Below are 27,599 nucleotides of genomic sequence, written 5' to 3'. Positions count from 1 at the left end.
ACAAATAAAATTTTATTATTTTTTTATAGGCCACCCCTGTCAGAAAATTCATGCTGGAGTTATTGCAAAATCACAACTTTAATTTTCAATATGGCATTTTTGTATACAGCAGTTTTGTTATCAGTAGCCCTTAATGGATTCTTTTTTGCTCTGGATGTACTTAAGTACTATTTGAACACAGGCAAACATTGGTGTTCACAGCAGCCCAAAACAACGAGTTTCATCAGTGAATTATGTGCTTTATGAAACAAAACCTTCTTTTGTACGTTTATCTCTTTTTTTATGGGATACTCTGTAGTTCTTGCATTAAATGCATGAACAAAGAGTTATTGCCTATTCAGTGTTTCCTGCCATTGCTTATTTACAGATCTGCTATCTCTTTCTTCAGGATTCTGTTTTCCAGATGCTGACTCTGAGTCTCATTAATGGTTCTTTATGTGGAAACCATTCTTTAACCCACAATAGGCCTCTCTGTGCCTCCCACAGTTGTATTATATGTATTTTCATCATTAAGGGGAAGTGCTACACACATTATTCATAGTAAGAGGGCACCATGGATTTGTTCACTGGTGTATTATCCTGTTCTTTCCCTTATAATATCTAACATTTGTTTTAACTTCTGGATCAATACCAAGTACTGAGTTAATCTTGTTATAGGACTGTCTGTCATAATTCCAACATTTTTTTCTCTGAATAAGACTATGTATTCAGGACTCATTCAGGACTCTTCGTTATAAACACAAAGTTAAGAGTGGGCTGTATTTACCATGTACACCATTTTTATCTACAATTTAATTTTACATGGGATTGTTCAGCCATCCACCATAATGAAATCCTAATGTAAAATTTTTGCAGCCACTTTTTTGTTCCGACTGCCCCAAATAATTTACAATCTTCAGCCACTTTGGGCATTTTGCTGTTTCTTTTCTAAGTCATTGATAAACATTATGCAAATAGAAGTCATCTATCTCTACTGATAGCTTTACGCCACTGTGAAAACTGATCTATTTGTGGTATCACATATTTTGTCTTAACTAGTATTAAATAGTATTTAATTTAGCAACCATCTTAAACAGTGTTAATCTGTGGGAATATTTTGCATCAGATTACATTAATTATTTTTGGAAGGCTTTAACTGGGGAATTTGTCCATAGCCTTCTGAAAAGCTAGACAATTAGCCAGACATGTATTGTTCATATGGCAAGCAATTCTTTCAAAGATAAGCTTATGGTAAAAGACTCCACCTTACATGTTGACTCTTCCTTGATAGAGCACATTTATTGATGTCTTTACCAACTCTGCTTTTTTTTTATAATTCATAATAGTTTGCCTACTGCATACATTAGGCTGGTCTCAAAACTCCCCAGGATTTTTCTAAAAGAAAAAACTGCCAGTTTCAACCTTTTTAATACTAGAGCAGTTTTAAGCAAGGTCCAAACCATAGCTAGCAGTTTGGCCATTTCATTCCTGATGCCCGTTAAAATATATCATCTTTTAGATGAGAATTTTCTGCTCTTGGCAATTTACTACTGACTGAAACCTCTCCTATCAACCTGGCAGATGTTTCAGGCAGAGAGATCCTGTGGCACATGTACAGAAAAGGGACAGGATTCATAGCACCCCCCTGAATTCCTCCATGGTGAACACAGGCAAAGTACCCATCTAATTATCTGCCATGGCCTTGCTTTGTTTGAAATCTTCTTGTACACCTTCCTCAATTATTGGCCAAACTGTCAGTCTCATTCTCAATGTATTTAGAAAGGAGTTTATTATTTGTTTTTATGTTTTGCAGAATGCTCTCCTGAAAATATATTTTGCCTTTCTATATTGTATTTTACGCATGGCTTCCAAAGTTTATTTTTCTGTGTTTCCCATTTAGTGTAACTTATGACTTCTGAAAGGTTTCCTTTACCTCATACTAGTCTTCAACATGCTACAGTGAACGTGTTATCTGAGAACATTATCCTTGCTTAAATGCCACACAGCAGTAGGATGTCATCATCATCATGGCAGTTAAATGGAGTCTTTCATAATTGTGCTCTCCACCTTTGCAGCCACTGTAATTTCCTTCAGCACAGATGGAATTGCCTTTCTGGTAAGAAAATCCTTGCCTTCTTTTGATGGGATTCGGCTGCTTCAGCCTCCCTTTAAAGTTTTGCCAAGCTTTGCTCCAGGCCTAATCTGAGGATACAAAGCTTCTTATTGACACAAACCCAGAGGAAACGTCACTGGAAATATCATGCCCTTTCACATCCATTCTCCACTCCCCTTGTCTTTCCTTTAAATATTTCACCAAATCTTGTTTAATTGTAACTGTCAACAACGTGGTATAATTTTAGTTTAAGATCACCTTTCCTGAAGGAGCTACAAATGATTCCCCCGTACTCACTGAATTTCAGTTCTGCCTCTGTACACAATGTCCTGCATCTTTGTGTAAATTCTCAAGACAGTTTTGCACTTCAGGCTTTGAGACTGGTTTAGCCAGCAGCTTGAAATGTGTTTTCAGCTGTGGGTGAAACACCAAGCTCCTGAGTTCTAAGATTCTTTTGATTAAATATTGATGAAATGGCTGAGTTTTATCTGCCATTTCTCTAGGTTTGGGAGGGAGAACAGGGACTGAACCAATATTGCTACTCTGAGAAATACTAAAGACATGTCCTGAATTATTGGGTAAATCAGCACTTCCACTTAGCCAGAAGCCTTCCTTTTTACAAGGAACAGTAAATTAGTTGTTGAAAAATCCATGCTACTAATAGAATACTATTCTATAAGATGTAAGAGTTTTGAAAAATATTGAATATAATTTTGTTTTCTTTTCCCCTTTTTGCATGTCTACAGTGCAGCAGCGCAGCATGGTTGTCTTTTCCTCGCCAGGATCTAAAATTCACCTAAAATATATTAAAAAAACCCTTCATATTTGATCTAGATATTATTAACAGATTGCCATATGTTAAGCAAAATGCCTCTGAACTGTCTATAAACACCAAGAGTAAAAATAATAAAAAACCAACACAAAGGTGTATTATAACATCACAGATAGAGGAATTACTGAAACCATAACCACTGTGCTGTTTGGCAGTACTGCCATTTCTCAAGGCTGGGCCAAAGATCATTTCCCTACAAGTGGTCCCACTGAAACCAAACAAAATTTCTTGTAAAGACTGACATTATTTTTTTCCCCTTCAACATTACTGTATATGGGCAAAAGCCTCACTCATAGTTTACTGGTTATGATGGTTCATTGCTTACCCTGGTTGATGACTTTTTAATGATGACTAGAAATTATTGTAACATTGTGGAGATAAGATTATATTGCAAATTCTTTTTAATACTATACCCACAGTTCAAGTGTCCTATGTATTTCATACTACTTAAAATGTCTTGTAAGTTTCACATGGTGTCAGTGTATTATAACACCTGAAAATGAAACCTGATCTGCTTCTTTCATGAAACTATTTTGTGGGCAGAACCATTAACCAAGCAATGCAGCCAAAGAGGTGATTCCCTTCACCAGGTGTATAAGGACCTGTTTAGAATACAGCAGCAGAACAAGCTTGACTTACTACCCTCTTCCTTGCTGATCTGCAATACCAGTGGACTGAGAAAACCTTCCTTATTTCTGAATTCATACAGCATAAAGGGACAGCACCAGCTCCTCTATACAAAGCAAAGAAAAAACCTTTTTCAGCATAACAGGTAGCAGCAATGACAAGGTCTGCAAAGAAGTGTCACATTGTTCTTGAGCTCAATTCCTCTTTTGCTACACTTGGGGCAATGTCTACTACACTAAATTACCCAAGTAATATACTCACTAGGGAAAAGCAGGCAGTTTTTTCCATTGAATTCTGAGACTTTTTAAACAAGTCATTACTTAATGTGTTGTCTCTTCAAAGAGCCCAGTTCACAAGTTAAGAGCATTCCCTGCTTCTATCAGATACTCTGAAGAGCAGTAGGCTTACATTTTTTTTCCAGCTACACTCAAGAAACACATGTCAAATTAGTGCTGTTTGCTGTAAGTGACCTTCTGAGCCCATCCATGCAGAGGGGGTCAATCACCTGTTTCAGGGGGAAAAGCAGGTAAGGAATGTTAGTAAAGCTTAAGTCTGAAAAGTATTTGGAGACCTGAAAAGTTGGATCAGATAGTGAAAGAGTGGTGGGAACATTTACTGCACCTGTCTGACATTTAGAACTACGTCTCACATGAACATTTCATGATGAAAAAGTACTTCCTGCTGAAAGCCATATTTTGGCTATTTTTGACAACCATACTGAATAACAGAGAACACCATCCCAGTGGTGCTGCTTTAGGTTCCCAGGACAGCAGAGCTTAGCCTTAGACTCAAGTTTAAAGAAAGCTGGATGCAAGGCACAGTTGAGGATCAAGGACGTAACTGTCAAAGGACAGCTGAGGACTGACAGAACACTAAGCTGATCTCAAATGACAATTAACAGCCCATTGACCCTAGCATCTGAGAATATGGAATCACTGCAGTGTAACCACGGATGTAAAGAAACCCAAGTATCAAACAGGGAAGCTCAAGTGGACTTTATTATAGTTATTAGAATGTACAGGGACATCAGTGCACTGCTTCTTATTTCATTTCTCAGATTCAACACAGGAGCAGTTAGATACCAGCTCTTTGCTTTGTGCACATTTAGAATGTGTCATGTGGGACGGCCTTAAATAATTTTCTGAAAGGCTCTTGAAGTACAAATCAAGTCAAAACCAAACTAAGTGACTTCATATATTCCCTGATATTTCAAGGAAATGCTATGTATACCAAAAAGCTTTAATATAAGAAGTGATTAGGATGTGCCAACAGGGTGGTAGGATACAGGTACCTGATTTTATCATCACTTTTATAATTTTTAAAGTCCATTCCATTCCATTAACTGGAAACAGTCCTTGAAAACTTCATTATAACACTATTTCTTTATTACAAATATTTACAAACTATATATTAGTACAGTTTTTATTTCCACACTTTAACAATCCCATCCCTTGACGCAGTTACTATAAACCCTTGTGTGGTCTGGAAAGTCGCGATATCTGTGATAATATCATGATGCCCAACTGGGAGAGACTCTGGACCCTTCCGAGGGGTCTCATCAGTGGGCCCCAGCTTTTGCTTGTTCTGAATTTCCTGTATAAAAACAAAGTGACAAATACTATTTACAGAAGGGTGAGCACTTGCAAAGAGAGACTGTCATCCATATTAAGTTGTCAGCATTAAGAAGACTGCAAAACCTCTCACATTGCCTTGCTAAGATCCTACTCAAAAGATATTCCAAACACTGATCAAAGCCAAACACGTTAAAAGTCTAAATTTCAATATACCAAAAAGAACATATGACTCTGGCTTCTGCCTCTAAGTAGTATTTGGTGAGTCCAATTCTGTCAAAAACAAATTATGTTTTTCTTTTAAAGTAACTTCTTCCCAACTGCCCAAAACTGCAATGCTGACACCATCCACAAAAGTAAGAGTGAACGAGTTATAATTAAAGATATTATGCAATGAATATAACCTATAGGGCCATCCAAAGGCAAGCAGAATAGGTGTCTATCAAACAATGCAAAGTACCTGAACCACCTCTGTGCCCTCAATTATCTTCCTGTAGTAGGAAACAGATGGGCAATTAGAACTTCCAGCAACAACGTATGATCTCTCAGGGTAGGCTAGATCCCAAAACCTAAAATGAAGAAACAAAATCAATGTAAGATGTTCAATTTTATCAGCTTAAAACAGCTGCTTAAAAGTGGTTTTCCTCTTATGATGAAAATGAATGGGCACAAATGCTATCTGCTTTCTACACTTAGCAGAAGGGAGCGATGCAGAGAAATCTACACTCATATCAAGTTCACACATGAATTATTTTTTGGTTTTTGTCATCAAGCTGATGAAGAATTTTACAGATGGATACACACTGTATTTCAGTGTACACATTGTGTTTCAGAGAAGCACCAAGTTCTGCAGTCCTTTTTTTGTGAACAAGTTCCTCAGCTCACTGATGTTCACTAATGAACACATGTTCAGTATTGTTGTTTTGGCTTCTTAGAGATTACTTAGGCAACACTTGGCAAAATTTAGAGCACCAGCAGGGGTGTGAAGAGGAGGGTGACAAACAAGAAGGTTGTTTAGTTTGATTACCTTATTTTCATGTCTGATCCTGCTGTCAGTAATATGGGATTACCAGAAGCTGGACTACAGTATATTCCGTGGATGCTGTGAGGAGAAGGCTAGCAGGAAAAAGTGACATATAAAAATAACTTATCAGCAATAGCTGTCACCATGCTTCAGAAAGGAAATGCATTCCTAGCCACATTCATCCACCCAGTTTCCAAATATTTCTTGCAAATGCCAAGTCACTTTAATGGGCCACATCTTATTATATTAAATTTCTCCCTTATACTTTACAGAGAAATGCAACAGAGTTAATCCTCCATAACCTTCCTTTTTTTTTTTTTTTTATCTTGGAAATTACATTCTCAGTGATGAGAGATTATTTTTAAAAGACTCAGGGAGGCAAATCCTACTGAAAAACACATGTATGCTTAAATTTTTAGGCTATGAAGGCATTATGGGACAGATACACAACAGAAAACTATCTAAGATCATGGAGCTACCTGTGTCAAAAAGGGCAGGACTGAAATGAACCCAACCTGCGATCCTTGCAGCATGTACAAACTTAGGTTTAAGTAGATTTCAGACATGCATTTACAACATTTATAGAAGCAGCTGGGTAATTTTTGTCAATGTATTTGTGAACAATATTCCAGGCTGCTCCTTTCCCAATTAAGTCCTCGGAGAAGAGCTACTTCATGCTTTAAACTAGAAGTGTAGTAGTGGCATTGTATTACAGAAAGGATGTGTAAAGGAGCAGATACTTACGGAAGTATGCATACCCCCAGGAACAGCAAATAAAAATAAATACAAGAAGCCACACCTTGAATTTTGGCTTTCTCATAATCTTTACAAGCTTGACCAGCTCACTCATGTTCTAAGAACATGGGTGGGTATAACAAGTGAGTGTTACAAGTACATTCCATAGACAATGGAAGGTACCAATGAAAATTCGGGTTACACTGCTGTTTTACAAAGGGGATTTAATTCTGACAAGTAAAACAGTTATAGTGCCAAAATGAATCCCAGGGCAAGTTCTATACTGATGAAGCATAGAGTCCAAGGTTGTTTTAACCCTGGCTACCCAACAGAAACTGGAAAAGAGAGAGACCAGACCTGCAGTTCTGAAAGAGGTGGTGCACTGCTGGCCCACAGAGTGAAGCGTCGATCACCAGTTTCCATATCCCACATGGAGACTTCATTGTTGCCTTGAACAGCTACAGGAAAGATAAAGCCAGTGTAATAAGTACTAAACAGGTTGGTTGGCTCTAGCTATTTGCTCTACTGACATCACATGGAGGGTATGACATAGAGATGTCACATGACAGAGAGAGACACTTTCTGTTTGCTCCCTGTAGCATTTGTGTTAGTCTTGCTATAGTACTTTGGTTTTACTGCTTGAAAGCAGCTTCACTATAATTAAAAGTGCTTGATATAAGAGTTTAAAGGAAACCTTATTTAATTCCCAACCCTTTTAAAAATGTATAAAACCCTTGGCTTCCTCCCTAGATAACTTCTCAGCCTTCTTTGAGAAGCATAGATGCTCTGTTCAGCATAGTCATCAGGGACTTCGGAGAATACTCCCATGCAGGTAAGAAAACAATCCAGTTACAGAGCTCAGTAGCTACAATGAAGTTCCACACTCATGTGGACAGGTAAAGAATTATGTTCAAGGGATTGCTTACAAGCCTGGCAGCAACCTAACAGGCAAGGACTTTTTAATAATAATCCAAAATTATGAACTTTGTCATTCATTTAGTCTTTCACAGGGAGGAGACAAACTAGAAAGCACAATGAAACTTGCTTTATTTATATTTTTTTCCAAGATATTTGTCTTTTCTCCCAGGGTGGTTAATAACTCAAAATAGGAAGTGAAGCCTAAGAAGTAAGTAAAATATGAAACTCAAATTACTCTCATTTTACAGCAACTTGATAAATTTAGTTATTGTAGGATTAGTTTAAGGTACTTGTCCATTTCAGAATGTGTTCCTGACACAAACATATAAAAGTCTATGACAGTGCCACATGCAGTGAGCATGAAGGAGTTGTAAGCATATCAGATGAGGAACCTTGGAGATTTCCAAAAGTTCTAACCCATGACACAGCTGGCTTAGATTGGAGGCAGAATTGGAATTCAGTCTCTGCTGTACAGAAGGTGGTGGCAGATTTTCCATCAGCTTCAATGTATGAGTTTGAGTTTAATCTTTTGTAGTATTTTGTTCTTAAAAAGGGATGGGGTAGACAGCACATAGGGAGGGGCCCTCATGAGAGTTGCAATGCTCAGAAGATGAGAACTGTAAAGGCTGTCTGTCATTTTGACAATGGCCAAACCCTACTTTTTTATTTTCAATCCCCACCAAGGCTTGAAGTCAAAGCTGAAAGTAAAACTGCTTTAATCACAGCCTCTGGGAATTGTGAGGTAAGTTTAAGACATCTTTTACCTGCTATTACCCATGACTGATAGACAGGATGCATGAGCAGGCGTCTGATTCGGGCCTTGGAAGGATGAGAGTGGCTGGAGATAGGTAACTGAAACCTCATGTCCCAGCATGCCATGGTACCATTGCTTGTTCCTGGTGAGAAAAAGCTCCCCTTAGTCAGAGGAATAAATATATGAGTTTTTGGCCTTATCTTTGTGCTCTGCTCCTGGGGAGATGGCCTTCAGCCTCAAGCACTCAGCTGGCAGAATGCTTCCCAAAAATAGATGAGAAGATATTTCTCTCCTCTTGTTTGAGAAAAGCATATGCTAGTAAAATCAGGTCAAGCAAAAGCTTGAGCTGTAGTTACTGTAAGAGAAAACCACAAGGAAGAGGGGGGCAGGGAAGAGAGAGAAACTAACAAGAAATACAGGCTTACCAATACACAGCCAGCACTGGTGTATATCCACAGCAAATGAAGTTATGAGGCCTAACTTCAAATCGTGTTTCAATGTCCAAGCATTGCTGCTGGATCGCAAATCCCAACCAACCAGAGATCCATTAACTGTTCCATAAGCCAGTACTGACTGGGCTCCTGAATTGAAGTGATGCATATCTACCACACAGCCATCATCCTTCAGATCTAATGACCTGGGTTAAAAGAATAAACTAATTTAGACACAGGTATGACTCCCTCCAAGTTTAAGACTCCTTCCCACAGCTTATGCTGAGCAGCTTTTTCCTCTTTGTGTCACTTCTCAAGGCATCTGCCAGAAACAGCTTTCTGATTTTAGCACCAGGGATGCTTATGCTCTCTCAAATCTCTCTGCTCATAGATCCTGCAAGGCTGTCAGCAGCCCTTTGCAAACATAAACACAGCTCTGTGCCCTGGGTCAGGGCAATCCCAAGCACAAGTACAGGCTGGGTTGAAAATACACTGAGAGCAGCCCTGAACAGAAAGACTTGGGGGTGTTGGCTGATGAGAAGCTCAGCACGATCCAGCAATGTGTGCTCACAGCCAAAAAAGCTACCCACAACAGAAGAATCAAAAGTGTGGGCAGTAGGTTGTGGGATGTGATTCTCCCTCTCTGCTCCACACTTGTGAGACCCCACTAGCAGTACTGTGAGCACTTTCTGAGGCCTGGATATATCTCTCGCTCAAACTGGAAGATTAAGCTGTAGCTTCAGTACCAAATATTCACACACTGCTCATACGGAGGTAAGAAAGAGCTAAACCAAGCCCAAAGACTCCTTTAAATAGTATCCCATTACCCATATCCCTACCACCTTACCACAGTAAGAGCCTAGGAGGAAAAATTGCAGGTCTGAGGCCACATCATATGCAGTACCTCTGTAAAAATTTATCTAATGACCTGCAAAAGAACCTTCAAAATCACTTTCTTAAGATCTTAACAAAGGAGTTAACTGATCCCAGTACACAAATAAAACAACTAAAACTATTAATAAAGGCTGTTTCAAGCTCATAATGTGTTTAGTGACACAGGAAGTACAAATATCCTATAGCTAAGAATGGTCAGCTCTGCACAGTGCATTTGAACCCTTCTTTATGAAGCAAGGTAAGAACATAGATTGCAGCCTTCCAGTCTGGGAAGGGCCAGCCAGCAGTCTGGGCTCAGCCAGCAGGAAGCCTAGATCAAACTTAATGATCTATCTGAGGAATATAATAACAGCTTGAGATCTCTGAGTGGTGAGATTTAACCTCTTTAAGTACATACCTGCTTTGTATTGGATGAATTTTAGGAGATTTAGGGAGCTTTGAGGCTTCAATACCAAGAAGCTGGATGGCACCATTATCTGAAGCTATAGCCAAGTAATGTGAGCCTTGGCAAAATGTAAGTGTCTTTACATGTCCTCCAATCCGAGAGTATGTCAAAATTGATCTAAACAGTACAGAGAGAAATAGGGGGAGAGAAAAATGAGGCTATTTTTGGTGGCACTTAAAAAAAAAATTACTTCTCTTAAACACCTACTTGAAACAAATGGCTCCTGAGAGAGCTCTGAAAAGAACATTTTCTAGCTGTTTCAGAATGAGAAAGCAAAAAAGCCAGTGTTGTTTAAAGCAAAAAAGCTTTAAACAACAATACCAGAATATATTTATATATGTACAGAAATTAAATCAAAAGCCTGTAACTATTATGGCTACAAAGCAGTCCCTTTGTTTATTTTCTTTTATTAACTAATTGAAACAGCAATATAATATTATATATGCAAGCCAAGAGGAACATATCTCTTTATAGATATTTCCAGCACACCCAAAAGTGATTCATATTCTGCTCCCTGCTCTACTTCATTTTTCACTCTAAAATTGCAGCCCCAAATACCACAGGTTTTTAAGCTACCTGGTTGTAGTTGTTTTTCCTTCCATTTTTTGGCTGTTCCAGACCTTCACTGTGCCATCATTTGAGCAAGTGGCAAAAATTGAGTGTTCATCAGAGACCCGAATGCGATTCACCGCAGACTTGTGTTCATGAAGGTGAGCTACCAACAACCCTTTGGGACGCCATCCTACAGGGAAAACAAAAGCACAATCTAATTAGGAACATGCAAATTCCCCTAGATCCATCCACTAACTGTATCAGGATACAGTCATTACAACTGCAAAGCACAGACAGCACTGAAAACAGTGTTAAGGCATTTTAAATATTAAAGGCAAAAGCCTACTTGCTCAATTCTTAATTAGACACTAGGTCATAGGTGTTCTGCGCAGTAAACACATTTCCTAAACTAGGAATTTCCTTTTTTCCTCATGCTTTGTTTTTTTTTACATGAAAGGATGATATCTTGACTCAGATAATACATATATATACACATATAATTTTTTATCTAATAACTTCAGTGGCCTGTGATGTACCTGGAGGTGGGGGCTTGCTCTCCCACTCAGCATTCTCCATCATCTGTTTGGCAAGTCTCTCTGCGTTACACTGCTCTCTCTTCTGCTGGATCAGCTGCTGCAGCTCAGTTTTGCAGGTGGTGATGCGCAGCTGGTGTGCAGATGGGGACATTGTGCTGCCCAGAGCCTGCAGGGTCGGTTTCCTGGGCTGGACAACTGCTCCATCAGATGCCTGTAAGTAATTAGACCTTAAAAAGATGTGCCTTACATTCTATACACAGACAAATCCCCTTCATAAGATTTCTGGGTCACACACAGTGAATAAAAATGGAAAAAAAAAATTTTTTATTCAATCAATTAGCAATTAATTAGCATTAAAAAATGCTTGCATGAAGACAATTAAAAATCATGAAAATTATTATTTATATAAAAGATCAACCATTCTCTTATTCTACCTTGTTTGCCTACTCTGTTCTCTATTCTTTCTAAAGAAATTGTAATGTGCTGTGCACACCTATTAATGTGATTATTACAGAGGCAGTTATTGCTCTCAAGACTGACAAAACTAAAGGTTAGCTCTCAAATTCATTTACATTGGGCTTTAAAAACCAAAGTGTGAAGTGTTTCCCTTATAGTTCAGGGTAGACAAACTCATTTAAAGCTAGCAGAAGTTAATCTCCAACTAGAAGCCAAACAGAAAACAGTGTTTAGTGTCAAGAGATGCCTCCACGGCCTGCAGAGCTCCCAGCCTATCCTTCTCTAGCCAGTACTAAGTATTACAGGTACAGGATGTCTAAATGCTGCTGTGATCTCTCTAATCTGCATGTGATTAAAACCATGATTTCTCTTCCTCGCAACATATATCAGGGCATGCAATTTGAGGAAAAGTCTTCCTTGCCAGAAAGGTTTATGTAATAATTGTCTAATCCACAAAGCCCCCACCTCTTCGTGCAAAGCATCTATTTGTTAGTGAAGCTCTTCTGTTCAAGGGCTAAACTTACTTCAGTCCTCTCTCAGTTCCTATTTTTAAAATAAGAACTTGAATGTCAGCAACTCTGCTGAAGAAAACACCAGCCAATAGCACGACCAGTGTCAAATAACCTCCAAAACAAAACAAGAACATCTCATCCATACAGTCCCACTTGACTTTAAAACAATCAAATCATTTCAGTTTAAGATGAGAGCATACTATTTTTCAAGTATTTTCTCCTCACCTGTGGAGAGGATGACAAAGTGGCACAAATACCAGCTGAGGACTCTGAACGAAGTGGTTTCCCAGCTTGGATGGCTTCAGGATCAGTAGTTTGCCCATGTCCTTTGGATACTGGCTGGGAGATGTTTGTTGGTTCCAGAGACCCAAACATGCTTTTCCATTCTTCATTTACATTTGAATCTTGTTTTACATGCTTTCTAGCTATAAGTAGATTGGAGAGAGGGAGGAAAGGAGGAGGTGGCAGGAAAAGGAAAAAAAAAAACAAACACCCCCCAACATTACCATGACAACATTCACTCAGGATCGTCATTACTTTTGAGACTACATGGAAGTCTAATGTTTACATGCCAGACTGTTATTTACATACAGAGAAAATCCTATTGCTATGCTGTGGAGATCAGCTGACAGGCATTTATGAGGGAAACCAAAGCAAGCACCTGCCACAGGTATTCACATCTTCTTGATCCTATAGCTGACTCGCGATAAATCACTTCACTAGAGGGAAAGCTTACATCTAGAAGGCCGCAGGATTGGACTCCACCATATGATGTATTTTTCTTATAGAATCATGGAAGGGTTTGGGTCATTTAGTCCATCTGCCCTGCAATGAGCAGGGACATCAAGAATAAATTTGTAACAGCACTGTACACAAATCATTGTTAGTGTCAAATACAATAGTTTTCCATTGTAAGTGCAACATCACCTGTAGATTCAATTATGTTTTATTTTTAAATAGGAAATGCATTTATTTTCAGCATTTGGAGTCACTTAGAACTGTAAAATATAGACAGAAAAACATGGGACAAATTAAATTTGGACAAAGTCAGTGAAGAAAAGTTAAAGGCGTGAAGACTTTAAGGGTAACAGCTTTGGGTGAATTAGTTCAAGTATAGACTTCCTATACACTAAGTTTTAAATCATGTTGACTCCTGATTCAAGGATGCAAAAAAATAAAAAATCTTATACTTCTGTATTTTCCTTTACAATTATATGCAAAACACCCTAATCCTAGAAAAAAGATATTAATAGGTATAGGTTTTACAGATATTTCTGTATTTGTATATGTAAAAACACAGAACCTACCACTGGTGTAATAGAGGAGGGAATTACAAGCTTGAGAGAGTAAAGAGGAAGCTCAAACTGTCTGGTAAAGAAGAATTTTGAGGTTACAGAGAACTGGCATAGTTAGCAGCAAGTGGATTTCACATCTGAACAAGGAAATGTAAGAGGGTTTTTAAGATGAAAGAAGAGCACGTAAAAAAACATAAACTGGGAGTGGATGAGAAGCTGAAGAACCCTAGGGCCAAAAAGCATGTACTTGGGTGAACAACAGTTGGCAACTCCTCAGTGCCAGCCTGAGGAGTTTTGAGTTTTCTTCAGGCTGCCTCAAGAAAACACTATTTTCACAGTTAAAGAGCTTAGCACTTGTTAAGAGCAAACAGCAGACATGTAGCCTTCAAAATTTACACTGCTGCCATGAGTCACTAGAGTCCTGTTTGCCCCAACCAGCTGAACAACAGCACATGCAGTCAATTTAAAATATTCTCAGGAGAAAAAATAATCCCCATTTTTCAATGATCAGAGAACATTCCACCACCTCATATTTCAAACAGAAGTAGTAATTTTCCTATTGCATACTCAGTGAGAATGGTGATAGTAGGTGATAGGCTGATTTACTGAGAACACCCTGAAAGGATGGCTATACTTCAACTATATAGGTCACAAAATATACTAACCACGTTTGTCATCGGAATCCTGTTTTGTTTTAACAAGATCCACTTGTCTCCCAGTTATTCCCAGAGCTGACAAGTCAATCACCCCTTTATGACTGCTGTCATGCAGGTGGCTCTGATCCACAATATTGGCTTTAGCTTTATTAGATTTTAGCATAAAGTCTTTCAGTGCTAACAGTTTGTCTTCTTCCTCCTCAGTCATCCCCTAAAGAATAAAAGAAAAGGTAGTATTACTCTCTTTTAACAATAACATGCATCAAGGCATGAAGATTTAAGAAGCAATAAAATTAATGACTGGCTCAGAAGTGCAAAAGAGCACATCCCCAGAATTCAAAGCATTGGTCCATTGCTTACACAAAACATAAGGTAAGCTACTGCAGCGTAAGAATATCTTTCCTCCTATGGAATGGGACAAGGAAAAGTGAAAGGGCAGAACAGAATTTAATGCTGGATCACTATCTGGTGCAATCTGCTTAGCTGCCACCTAGACCATGCTTACAGCCCACAAGCCATAGTGGGGAAATAACCCCACACAGTTACAGTCCTTTCTCTTCCCAGTTCTCATGACTTTGGGTGGGTGATTCTTTATGTTCCCCTCTTCACACATAAGCCTCAAGACTTTCCAGCTCCATTTGCTTTTGGCACACAAATCTAGCATTTTGACAAATACATACTCCTTTATCCAGCAGAATGCACTTAATCCAGCAATACTCCGTAATGCTGCCACATCGCGGATGCATCACACGTTTGAGACTTACAGTCATTTTTTAAAGACTTGGGTGGTATTTGTATGTCTCCATACCTGGCAGATCTTTTAAAAATCTTTAAGTTCTGAACAACTTGTCCCACAAGCATATACTGAAATCAGTGAAGTTAATGGCTTGGAGGATGAGAACCTCAGACTGGGAGTCCCTCACAGCAGCACTGCAAGGTCAGGGTTTATGGAGGTGTACAGAGCCCAAGAATCTCAAGCCTGACTTTTAAAGTACAAATAAAACCCAATTACTTGTGAAAGAAGCTTCTTCAACAGCTGTGCAATGGCAGGATCCTCTGGGGGTGGGCACTCAGAGAGAGCTCCAGTTCTCTTCTTTTGACGCAAGTGAAGGTGTCGGAAGAGGCTTGTGATATCCTTTGATCTTAAGACATAATCAAATATGGAACGGCTGACGGGCTCCTTAAGTACACTTAACAGGACTATTTCTTTGTCCACCTGGAATTCAAAACAACAGACCAGTCACCATGATGATATCCATATAACTTGTACAAGTCATTTAGATTCAACTTGTCTCCTTTCTTGAAAATAAGTTGTGTGTTGGTCATGTCAAACTTTCTCCATTCTCTTTCCCTCTTTCCTATAAAGTGCTTCTCATAGCTTGCTGTCTTCAAAATGAGTCTAGAGTAAGAACTTAATATTACAATCCAACTTAATGTTACCCACTACTTGCTTGCTAAATACAGTGTTGCATAGCAAAGAAAAGATTTATATACTAAAATGAAGAAGAAAAGATTTATATACTAATATGGCACAGGAAGTGAACAAGACAAATTTATCAATCAATGCCTAAAAAACAGCACAAAGAACATGAAAGAAAGGAAAAATGTTATTATAGTGAAGTTCCCATCTGCAAGGTTTACAACAAAATGTTAAACATAGGATGCATTTCTCAATGTACATACTGCAATTATTTCTTATCTATTTATCCATTAGAACAACTAAGAGGTGCAATCTACAGGTCCTGAAGTTGTATGCAAAGATGCCTATAAGATCATACTACCAGCATCATGCAGGTCATTCCTGGACATGCACTGATAGTAAATGACTTAACTCATTCATGCTGAGCATTGCACCCTGACTCTTGGCAAAACACTGAAACACAGGAGAGGTGCTGGTGAAATCACAAGCACAGTAATCACTGCTTAACAGACCGGTCTTGTAGATGAAAACAAAGAACATAAACCCACTTGTTTCACAGCCAACTTTTCATGCCTTTTAGACTCCTATAAACTAGCACAATATTGAGAGAGTTTGACTATAAACAAGGCAGAAAACAAAAAACCTGTTGATTTTAGGCTTTGTAAAATGTTTTGCATTTTGCAACAAATTTGAGACAACAGTCTTTAAAACATGGAAAGCAATGGCCATTCTATAAATCTGCCAGCAGAGATCAAAAATCTATAATCGCCTGTAATCTTAATTGAAAAAAGAAGTATATATGATCCTTAAAGCCAGACCATAGCCAAAACAAACTTAAGAATTATGGCTAGACCAGACATATTCCCACTAATATTATTGGAAGTATTACCTGTATTATTGGTTGTGTGATAAAAGGATGGAGGTATGGCATTAGCTTGCAGTAAACATCAGCAATATTCAAATACTGTGCCACCACAGTGATAAATCCAACTGCACCATAACATATCCAAAGATTAGGATGACACAGGAACGGTGCTGAAAGAAAAACAGGCTGTTACAATACATCATTCATACAGGAGAGAGAAGATCATCCTGCATATGACAGCCTGTGATATAATTTCCTTCTAATAGAATTACTCCCAAACTGAGCTGTCTCTACTCCAGAACACCAAGGTTAAAACATTCATACGGAGGAAATTATTTCATGGATTTCATTGGACTCATGCTGCTCAATTTCCCTGCTCTTGCCAAAAAGCATATTTTCCTTACTTGTTCATTTCAATCCCCAATTGTCAACTACAGATTTGCAATGGAGACTGATCCAAAAATAAATCTCAATACATTCTAGCAATTACAGTGAATCCTAAAACCGGGGATTTATTTTTTTTAAGTAAATACTTTACTCCTTCTTGCTTTCTCTCTCTCTTCCTTGAAGAGTCACTACTTATACTCTAAGATTATGAGACTCAGAAGTCCCCCTAATTATGTGGGCTTTAAGAAGTTGTTGTCAAGGCACTGTATGAGATATAATCACAGATCATCTGCCCCAAATTCTGAGTGCATTTGAAAAACTGTAACATTAAGAAGAAGCAGACTACATCTCAAAAAATCATTTGGTATTTTTTTTCATAAATAGTTGTTAAATCTTGGGCACATCTAAATTAAACTGATAAGCCTGATCAGGAAGGTGAGACCTACTCTGCCACCAAGGGTGAATTGAGTTAATGGGTTTTTATGGTGTTAGAATAAGAAAGGATCCCAATTGTCTGAATTCTCTCATCTTCAAAGGCTAATGTGTGTCTGCAAGTTATGTGCCTGACAGACTACCAGAAGCAACCAGGATTTTTTGTTTACAGCAGGCTGCCAAGTAGACCAAGGAAAAGTCTTAAGGCAGAAAGTTTTTGTAGTGAGTGTTTCTGCTGCTTCCAGACTATATAAAATCCAATTTGTTCCACCAAAACTATTATTTTAGAGTCCTGAGCACTAACATGGTTCAACTAACAGTAGGTCCTTACCACAATTTTGTTTAGATTCTAAAACAGAACTACAGGTTTGTATAGTGGACAGCTAAGCTGACAATGTAGCTTTATGTAGTACTGAGATTTCTTTTCTTTACTAGGAAAACAGGGTATTTTCCAGTATTCCAACTTACCAATATCACACGCAAACTCATAAATATGGGGCTTTTGCAAGAGCCCCAGCTGGCACATACAAGTAAGAGCATTGAGGGCTTTATAAATGACAAATTCTTCAGCATCACTGAGACCTTGCTGAAGCAGAGGTTTGAGTATTGATGAGCTTTGCCAGCCAACATAAGCAGCAACACCTGAAACATAAAAATACAAAACAAATTGATAAACACCAGAAAACTCTATGACTTCCTATCAGAATTGAGAATAAACATAAAATAACTTTATCACTTCTAATATAATAAGGTAATAATCAATACACTTGTTCACATCTTATTGCTGGACTTTGCAACCCTTTAATAAAAGGAAGGGAGGAAGAGGAGAGAAACAGCACAGCTAAGAGAAATTCCCTCAGTGCCACTGCTACAAGAAAGGCATCTGCTCACAGCCACAGGCACCAATGCCTGCACTTACTTAAATACCAGTTAGAGAGGTCAGTCTTAAAGATGTGCAAATGCTTGAAGTAAAATAAAAACATAACTTTAGAACTTAATCTGAATTCTTGTGTGGATATTTGAATGGATACTGGGAGAAGAGTTAAAAATAAAGGTTACATATCTTCACTTTAATTCTCATTTACCTCACGTGTCTCTCAATGTCCTGCAAGAAGTCAGGAAACTCTGACCTGTGTTTTGGCTGATCCATTGCTCCTTCTAAGCAATTTCTGGTAAGTTATCAATATCACCTCTTGGCAGTTTGTCAGCACAGCATTTTGTGGCTTCCAGACACAATGGATTGTGTAGCTATCATAATGGCCCCTCTGAAAGTTTGATAGTTATTGTTTTTCTTGCCATGCACCTGAAGCACCATTTTTACTCTCAGGAACTGCACTTGGGAAAGTTTTCCTAACCCACACATCCTGAGCACTGACTCTCAGCAATGGTCATATGGATTTCCAACATAGAGCACTAGATATACTTAACACCTGATGTCATTATTAGTAAGATTTTAAAAATTGTTATGCAGTATTCTGAAGTGACAGGAATCTTTAGGTGAGGTTTTAAGGCATTAAAAAAACTTTTCCAGTTATAGCTTTAGCATATAACAATGCCTAGTTTTCATCATATGAACAGATCTGAAGTGAATGGGACCATGTGCACATGGTGAAGTGATGCATCTACTGTAGAGCTTGCAGAAATCCCAGTAATCACTTGCCATAATTTAGCTTTTTAAGTTAGTGGCTGTAGCAGAAACTCAAAGAAAAAAAAGCATTTAAATCCCAATCTTTTAATGTTAACCTACCCTAGACTTAAATTACTTAAATATTTGGACTAAAAGAAGTATACATTTGTATCTACATTGTTTCATCTTCGTTCCCTAAGAAACATTTACACCCAATAATTCAGAAAGCTCTTTTTCTTACAAATTCTAGAAAACTTTATAAGAAAAGACTTTTATATGACTTATTTTTTTAAATCCTGGAAACTATTAATTTATTTACATTATTTTCTTTCCACTCTGTTTGGCTGAAACCAAACACTTACCAACAATGCTGTCAAAGAAAGCTCCTCGAAGATGCCAGTCATTCTTGTCATTTAAGAAAGTGATCATATGAGACAGAAGAACATCGTTGGCTTTTTGCCGTCCAAAAAAGACACACAGACGTGTTATTCCATTTTCCATCAGTGTTTGTTTCACAATATTCTCTGGGTCACTTAGCAAAGTCACAACTTTCTGCTGGACCATTTCATGCAAGGCTTGCAACTCTGCAAGGGACAACAGGATGAACATTTTGGCTGAGGAGAAACAGAGTGCGCATGTGTACCACCTGCTGCTAAAAGAGTTACAGTGACAGGTCATCCTGAACAGTAAAATTGGCAATGCAACAGAACCTCCACAGTTCCAACCAGGGCTCAAAGACTTCAGGCTAAGCGCAAGGCGGTGACAAAGGTAAAGAGTAGAGAAATAAGAAACATTTTTACCCAGATCAATTTATACCAAACTTGTTGCAACTTCCACTAAGATGATTCCACTCATTTTATACATTTAGGTGATATGCAGATGTGAGAAAGCATCAGAATGAGTCAGCAGCAACATTACCACTGTAAACAAAAGGCTTTGAGGGAGTTTTGATTTTATATATTTACTTTACTATGAATTTCAAAATTTGTGAACTGACAACAGATCAAGAATATGTTTTCAGTTAGGTAGATAAATTCACTTCATTAAGCATACAGAGAGGAACATAAGAACACTTGAAAAAGTGAGTGCTTCCAGTTTCATTAAATTTCTGTAGTTAATGTAACAATACTGATGAAAAATTTGAAGATGACCTCGCCTATGGCTTCTACTTCATGATACAATTAAAAAAAATCTATTAAATGGAAATTACTGGTTGTTAATGCACTGCATACTATTGAAAACTACAAGGCAGGATCTCAAACAAGCAACACAAAAATTTCAGCTACTGCTGCACCAGTTTTAAGGGGTGATTATCATTTGCCTGCAGTCAGAAGTCCAGCTAATTTGCTTTCTATCATGACCCTGTCTATCAGTCATGATATGATGAGGATGAAAAATCTCCTTCCTGGGTTCAAATTTCTCATGCTTGGTTTCTAAAAGGGTGAAAAGAACAGAACTACTCAAGCTTCTTTCTTCTTTGTGTTACTTCCTTCATCTCCAAGCTATCTCAAGGGCTAGGGGACAGCATTTCCTAGAAACACAGCCCATACAATGGAGCTTCCTCTCTGAGTCTTCAGCAATTCTGGGCACCCCACACCTTACATGAAGGAATTTTAAAAGAATCTTTTATTTTTTGTTTTAGTAGATTCATTGTTGTTTTATTTTAATGTATGACCCTGCAACTACTTAAGAGATAACTGCCTCTTCCCCAAATGGAATATATATTCCATATATAAGATGTTTACCAACTCTGATTAGTCACAGATGGATCCACTTAGCCCAGAAGAGAAATGACAGTTTTTAACCACAAACTGTTCCCAGCTAGGAAGACTTGCCCAGCATTATTCTGGGAATTTATGCAGCACTACAAGGGACTGCATTTGACACACAGGTCACGTATTACCATGCGTCTTTCTGAAGGAAAAGGAAAAGAAAATCCATCCTTAGGATTTTAACCCGTTCTCTGCGCTAGTTATAATACAAAGTTACAGTAATGTTACTGGCAAATGGCATCCACACATTTAGTTTTGCCAGGCAAACAGACAGGAATTGGGAGGCACAGGGACAGAAAAGGAAGAATGACTGAAAAACACAGTACAAACACTATGCTAGAATTTGACAGGTTTTCCAAAGCTAATGCTGCTTCCCACTCCAACAGAAGCAGTATTTGGAACACAGGCATGTTTTTGCAGCTGTCTTGTTTATGAGACAAGCTGGAAGTGAAGCTGGACATGCAACCAGGCAGCCAGCATCGCAGTCAAATAACTTGAGGACTTATGGAGAACAAAAATATGCTCATTTATATACTTTTTTTGTCTCTCAAAACATTCAGAGCAGAGGTGCCTGTTTTTCTGTGAAGCTGTAACACTGATACTGGTCAAGGCAAATCACTCTTCCTATTTAATAGGAAGGCTAAGGTTTGAGAGATGAGATAGATCAGTGCTACCTAGGAGCTTTGGGCCATGATTTGCTATTATAAGCAGGCAAAAAAGTGACATTACCTGTGTCATAGTTATCACTAGGGTGAGATGTTTCATCCGTTTCTTCACCATTTGGTTCATTTTCCATATTCAGATTTTTCAGCTGTACTAACTCCAGAAATCTCAGAGCTGTTTCTGCCAATAACGCTATGTTTTCTGCAAAGGAAAACATTTTGGTTATGAATTGTTCTACTTTGCCAATTTACACCAGTCGGATGATCCCCCTGAAGAAAGATTACAGCAACTGACAACACTAGTCACCATGGGCAAACAGGAAATTACACAGCATGCTCTGGTCAACCCACTTCTGTTGACTCCCAGCAAAGCTACCAGAGTTCATAAAATCACACAGTACATTTGTCATGTAAACAAATGGAAAAATCCTAATGATATTAGGTGTAACAAATGCTAATTTAATTCTTCTAGAACTAGCTCTCAATTCCACTTAATCTCAGTTTAGCGACTAAATAACTTGACAGAAAGGGCAAACAGACTGAATTAACTAACATTGCCACATAGTAGACTGCAACAAAATAACAACAAACCATCACACCAGGACATGTATCCTAGTGAATAACAACTCGTTACCCTGGAATTCACTTTTAGAACATTTGTCAGGGTATCTATCCAGCCAATTTGGCATAGTACTGCACCATTTGGAAGCTGCTGAAGCAACTCAGGCTGCATTATATGGGTCAGGCCACTGCTGGCACAGGAACAATAACATCAAGGCAAAAGTCCCACTTAAGCAGTTGTTCTGAGTGTCATCCAAGACATCAGCAAATGCCAAGGGAGCCTGTCCACAGCCCAGACCAAATCCTCTTAAGTCACCAGTCTGACCGCTTCCAAAAGTGTACTATAGTAACAGAAGCTAACTCGGTTAAACCACCTTTAAATACATTGATGTATTTGAAATTTAAATTGATCATGGTGACCACAAGCGATCGGTCCTATTCATAGCTATACACAGTCTTCAATAAGTAGTTTCATTAATTTACTTAGTAAACAAAAGAAAAACATCACCTAAGACATTTTCAACTGAAAATGTAATTTATAACTAAAAAACCCAAAACTAAAACAACACACCTGAAAATGTGCTAGTCATAGCAAATAAGGGTATATAGTAAATAGAAAACATGGGCATGACTACAAAGCTTCTTCCTGAACCATGCAGAACTCACACATCTGAATAACATCTAAAGAAAATGTCTGTTACAGTATAAACCAGTCTATTACAGAGCAAATAATCTCATTTCAGCTGCTGCATATCAAATTTAATTTTGTCAGAAAACAGCTCTGCAGCCCAGCAACACACTGATGCTTCAAGTTAGTTTTGTATTTATTCAGTTCCATTGGGCGATTTTAGTTAAACAATCAGAGCTAATGAAATGTGAGTACAGGTGTCATTACCTGCAGTCACTTCTAGCGACTTTTACTGACAGAAACCGTAAAGAGATTACAGAAAAGCTCAAGATTTGAGGTTTTGACTAGATGTCCTCTTACCAGCATATGCAAGTCTGACAATGGTGGCTTCATCCTGGGCCAAGTGTGCAATGCCTGGCAGAATGTATTCTGGGTAAATGTTAATATCGTTGCGTGGCACCTCTTTGACGAGAGCAAGAACTTTAGTTAGTGTCCTCACAGACTCTGCCCTCACCCTGGGCACAGAGTCATTGCTGAAATGTAGCAGATAAGGAGTAATACGATCCAGAAGAATCTCTACGCTTAATCTTGGTGCTAAATGAAGAATCAGCTCCAAAGCAGCCAGTTTTGAATCACAGTACTTGAGAGTCTGTAAACAGGAAGTTATCACAGACACTAGAATAACCAGCCCATTCTCTTTTGTCTCTCCCTCGACCTTCTCTGTGCGATCCTGCCCACAGAGATTGTGAATGATGTTGTCCAGATCTTTACGTATGACCAGTATACGCTCATCTGCTGACACAAATGTTTCCTTGGCAAACTGGGCCATGTAAGGCTGAAGGAAAGTGTAAAATATTTCAGGAAATGCATTGTTACGTTGCTGTTTCAAATAATCTTCAGCTGCTAAACGTTTATCTGGCTCTCGATGGATCATCTGAGTGACCTTGAGAAAGGCAGAAGTAGGAGAGAGTGGGAGAAAAAAATCAAAGGTTTAGACATTTGTAATACAAAAACATCCAAACCCAAACAATAAGCAATCTGTCACCAAAGTAAGTGAAATAAACTGCAAACAGCACACACAGATGGTTCTAATTCTGTAGTCCATCCTTACCAGTTCTCTGATACTGTGGTCTTCAATTTTGTTTAGGACTTGATCAGGGGAAAAGAGGCCATTTCTGTAAGCCAAAAGTTGAGATAAATCAAACAAGGGTACACCTTCTGTGAAGAGCTCTGCTATTACACAACCTGGGACAGAAAGAAAAAAAGAAGTCAAAGATTGCCAGAGGATAATAAACAGATAGTTTAACTTTGTTTTCTGCATGTAGACAAGAACAAGCCCTAAACAAGCCTTTGCTCGATTAAAAATAAGGCAAATGAGTTGCCAAATTTGTTTGCAGAAAGAAGATAGCTCAAACTCCAAAACCTGGCTTTTGTACTTGATCCCTGAAATATATTCCAAGTAATTTATTTTGAGCAGAGGAGTTTGCAATTAGAAAACATGAGGCAGTGACTTCAGCCACCTGCCAGCTGGAAAATCCATCACTAGAAATGGAACCCACATCACTGTCATGTGTTAGAGGAGTGTAGTAAGTCAGCACGGACCGGGTAGTAGCTCAAAATTAAGCAGCCCTTTTAAAGAAGGTAAAGAAATAACTTCTGCCTCCACAGCTGATGCTGGGACACAGCATATATTCACTCACATGTGATTGCCAAAAACAGACCCCCAGTGTTGTGTACGTGACACAAGTCTCTCTTCAGAGAACCTGCTCCAGCAGTTTGCTCCCAATAGTCTGCTTTATCAGTGGAGTGTCCTGGAAGTTTGGCCATAAGAGCAACTTGTAAGATCAAGTAACCAGTTCCTTTAAATTCATATTTTCAATCACTTTAAGGGGAGAAAAAAACCCAAAAAATCAAGGGCTAAATTCATAACTTTCAAGACAAGGCCAAGACTCAAGGCAGTCTCCCACAGTCAAACTCTAACAACTGCTTGTGAGTGGGACCATAACAGGACTTTGCTCCCACTTTGTGCCTGTGGGGAAAATGAGAAGGGGCTTCTAGAGCCAAATTGCCAAATTACCCTGAAAGTTGTGTCAGTCCCCCCACAGCTGGACCACTGCCTGGTTTCTCCTCTCAGGCCCCATGAGGCACATGCTTCTCTGCCAATAGAAGATGATGGACTGTGCCTTGTGCTCTTTCCTAGAGCATAGTTGAGCCATAACAGAATAGTTTGTGATTTCTCTCCTCAGATAACAGCAGTACACTTAAATTATGTGGCCTACTGTGTTGTCTTTGTATTTTTCTGTAAACGAAAAAGGGTTGGGTCTTTATGTATAAATACGCAGGTTTTTAACATGCTGTTCTCCACTGTAAAATTAGAAAAAAAAAAAAAAAATCAAAAAATTCCAGTTAAGCTCTTCTGCACTGCATTAGTCAGAAACAACACCTGATAGCTCCAAGTACCTGCAGAAAAGATATCCATTGCACGTTTTAACTCCCCTCTTGTTCGCTGATTGCTGTTTGCCAAGTCTACCAAAGGAGTGGAAGGGTCCCGCATGTTTTCCAGCTCCGTGGCAAACATGCTGCCGTCGACAAAGCGCTCGGGAGCAATGTAACACGTTCTCCTCCGGGATGTGTCAAAGAAATAATTGAAGTCAGCAGGATTGTCTTCAGGAAGGTAAGTTGGTTTAAAACTGGCAAAGTCAGTTAGAAGAACCCAGTTCCAGCTGGTCACCATGATGTTCTCTGTTTTAATATCACCATGGCGGACTCCAGATTTGTGCGCTTGGTCCACCGCAGTGAGGATCTGGAAAGCGATCCACCTTTTCTCAGTGTTGTTCAGGAATGGCCTGGTACTAATTCGGTCATAAAGGTTGTCCCGTACGTACTGTCTGAAAAGCATGGCGGCCTTCTCGGACAGGGTGGCTTTCTGGAAGGGGAGGCAGTTCTGTGCCGAGTGTAACCTTATCTTCAGCTCCTCCAGCTCCTGCTTGTAGCTTGTCAGGGGTAAGGTGGGATCCTGAATGGCAAACACCTTCACGACCACCAGCCCCTCCCGGTGCTTAGCTCGGGCCACCTTGAAGAAGCGGGTGCTGCCCAGGCTCTTGTCGTACTCGAAGTCGTGGATGTCCGAGAAGTAGCTGTCCACCGACAGGATCTGCGAGGGGGCGATGCCAGCCAGCTGGTTCCCCATGGCGGCACCTCCTCGGGCCGCGGACACCGCGCCGGGGCTCTCCCGCGTCCGCCTGCGGACAAACACAGCGCGGATCTCACGCAGCCCCGGGTCCGCCCCGCTGCCGGGGCCCGCGGGCCGCGCTCCCCGCCCCGAGCGGGCCCGGCCGCCGCCGCTGCCCAGGCCCGGCCGCCCGGGCCGGCCCCAGGGGCGCGGGTCCCCCGCAGCACTCACCGGCCCAGGCGGAGCCGGGACCCCCGGCCCCGGAGGCGGCGAGAGGGAGCGAGGCGGGACTCGGGGCGGCGGAACCGGCACCGCCGGGCGGGCGGGGAAGGGGCGGTGCCGTGAGCTCACATCCTGCGCCCGGCCGGCGGCACCGGGTGTCCCCCAGAGTCCGCGGCGGTGCCTGCGCGGGGACACCAAGCCGGCCCTTCTGCCGCCCGGCCTCCTGATGAACTTTTTCCCCCCCGCTCTGGCTCCGTTCCCTGGAAGGGTTTCTTTTTGTTCTTTGCTCTGCAGTGGGAAGAAGCTAGGTGATACGTTCAGGCCGGCTTTGAGTTGTTTTCATCTATTTGTTTAGCCGCGTTAGGGACGGGCCGTGAGGGTGCAGCGTCTCCTGTGAGCCTGGTGCTGAGCCAGCTCAAGCAGTGCGGGTCGGAAGGTGCCTGCAGGAGATGGGGGTGCTGGTGGAACCAGGCCTCAAGAGCATCAGTCAGGAGCTTCTCTCAGCAAACAGGAGAAGAGCTGCCATGCTTCCTTCTACTAGTGCTTAGCACTGGGTGGCTCTAAGCTTTTTCAGGAGGCTTCACTTATAGGTCTGTCCTGACAATGGTGGTATACCTGAAATATGAGGGAAAAGGCTTTTTGTGGCAAACAAAATTATTGCCTTTCTCACGGTTTAATCTCAAAGTGCTTGAGAGCAAGGAGAATCAGGGCAGTTTGTTAATTCTTCCCTTTGCCTTTTCCCTTTGCCATGATCTTTCTTTGCTATCCATAATACATTACTACAATCGTGATATTTGAGTCTCACAGACCAGTGCCTGTATACTAAAGACTTTCCTTAGTACAAGATTGCCACCAGCCATGTGTGAGGTCACTTAATCTTCAAAGTGGTTTGGCTTGTCCTAGTCAGGGTTTCTTGCCAGCAGGACTCTCACATCATTAATGGACACCTGGAGAGTTAGCCTGTCCCAGGGCAGAAATCTTAGCCCAGGCCTAGGATTAGGTTAGGACTAGGATCAAGGTGAGAAGCAGCGAACATTCTGGCATTAGACTGATGCCTAGGCACAGTTCATTCCAGTGTCATAGCTGTCATGCCATTTTTTCCCTTGGAATCCCATGATCTGGACATAACTTCCATTCACGAGACCTTTTCCTGAAGGGCAGGTAGGGTAGGCATGAAATGCCAGGGGAATTTGGGAAAGAAGGCACATAACTCAGTTTTCTGCTCTGCTAGAAGCTTAGCAGGTTGGCTTCATGCTGCAACACTGTAAACAGCACTGTTTAGCTCCTGTCATAGTGGATAGGGAAGGGAATGTGGAGTGGTGACTATTGTGCTTCCTTTTTGACTTTGAAACAGACAGTATGCTAATGGAACCCTGGTAGTAATCCTTCCTAATCACCTAAAACTTCATTCCCTCATTTTAGGGCATAACATGGGTGGAGAAAGCTGTGTAAAGAGACAACTGCTGTTAAGAGTCTGGCTAAATCAGATGTTGATTGTCTTGTAAGTTACTAAAAGGGTAA

The 27,599-nt window shown here is 39.9% G+C and overlaps 1 protein-coding gene across 1 annotated transcript; it reads right to left on the bottom strand.

The window, feature by feature from the left end:
* Positions 1-4,914: 4,914 nt before the first annotated feature.
* On the bottom strand, positions 4,915-26,159 carry PIK3R4 (phosphoinositide-3-kinase regulatory subunit 4). The gene is made up of 20 exons (XM_005518997.3): positions 26,088-26,159; positions 25,145-25,926; positions 23,796-23,929; positions 23,045-23,627; positions 21,563-21,697; positions 19,424-19,645; positions 17,903-18,076; positions 16,640-16,785; positions 15,343-15,546; positions 14,340-14,541; positions 12,605-12,804; positions 11,412-11,622; positions 10,900-11,065; positions 10,276-10,440; positions 8,979-9,190; positions 8,564-8,695; positions 7,239-7,339; positions 6,150-6,238; positions 5,583-5,691; positions 4,915-5,144 (listed from the first exon to the last, which is right to left on the bottom strand). The coding sequence occupies exons 2-20, from the start codon at positions 25,872-25,874 to the stop codon at positions 4,974-4,976; spliced, it is 4,086 nt and encodes a 1,361-aa protein (XP_005519054.1). The 5' UTR covers positions 25,875-25,926; positions 26,088-26,159; the 3' UTR covers positions 4,915-4,973.
* Positions 26,160-27,599: the final 1,440 nt, after the last annotated feature.

This window comes from Pseudopodoces humilis, chromosome 1, assembly GCF_049639895.1.
Source record: "Pseudopodoces humilis isolate 2021_Gansu_Grassland_sample_001 chromosome 1, ASM4963989v1, whole genome shotgun sequence".
Classification (NCBI taxonomy): Eukaryota; Metazoa; Chordata; class Aves; order Passeriformes; family Paridae; genus Pseudopodoces; species Pseudopodoces humilis.
This window is presented reverse-complemented; position numbering and strand designations above follow the sequence as displayed.

Bases quoted from the DNA above. Each gene is read 5' to 3' on its own strand.
- PIK3R4 (XM_005518997.3), bottom strand. From the start codon at position 25,874: ATGGGGAACCAGCTGGCTGGCATCGCCCCCTCGCAGATCCTGTCGGTG. The intron at 23,628-23,795 runs GTAAGGATGGAC...GCCTTTCTCAAG, and splicing joins ACCACAGTATCAGAGAACTG to GTCACTCAGATGATCCATCG. The intron at 11,623-12,604 runs GTGAGGAGAAAA...AATTACTTACAG, and splicing joins CTTTGTCATCCTCTCCACAG to GCATCTGATGGAGCAGTTGT.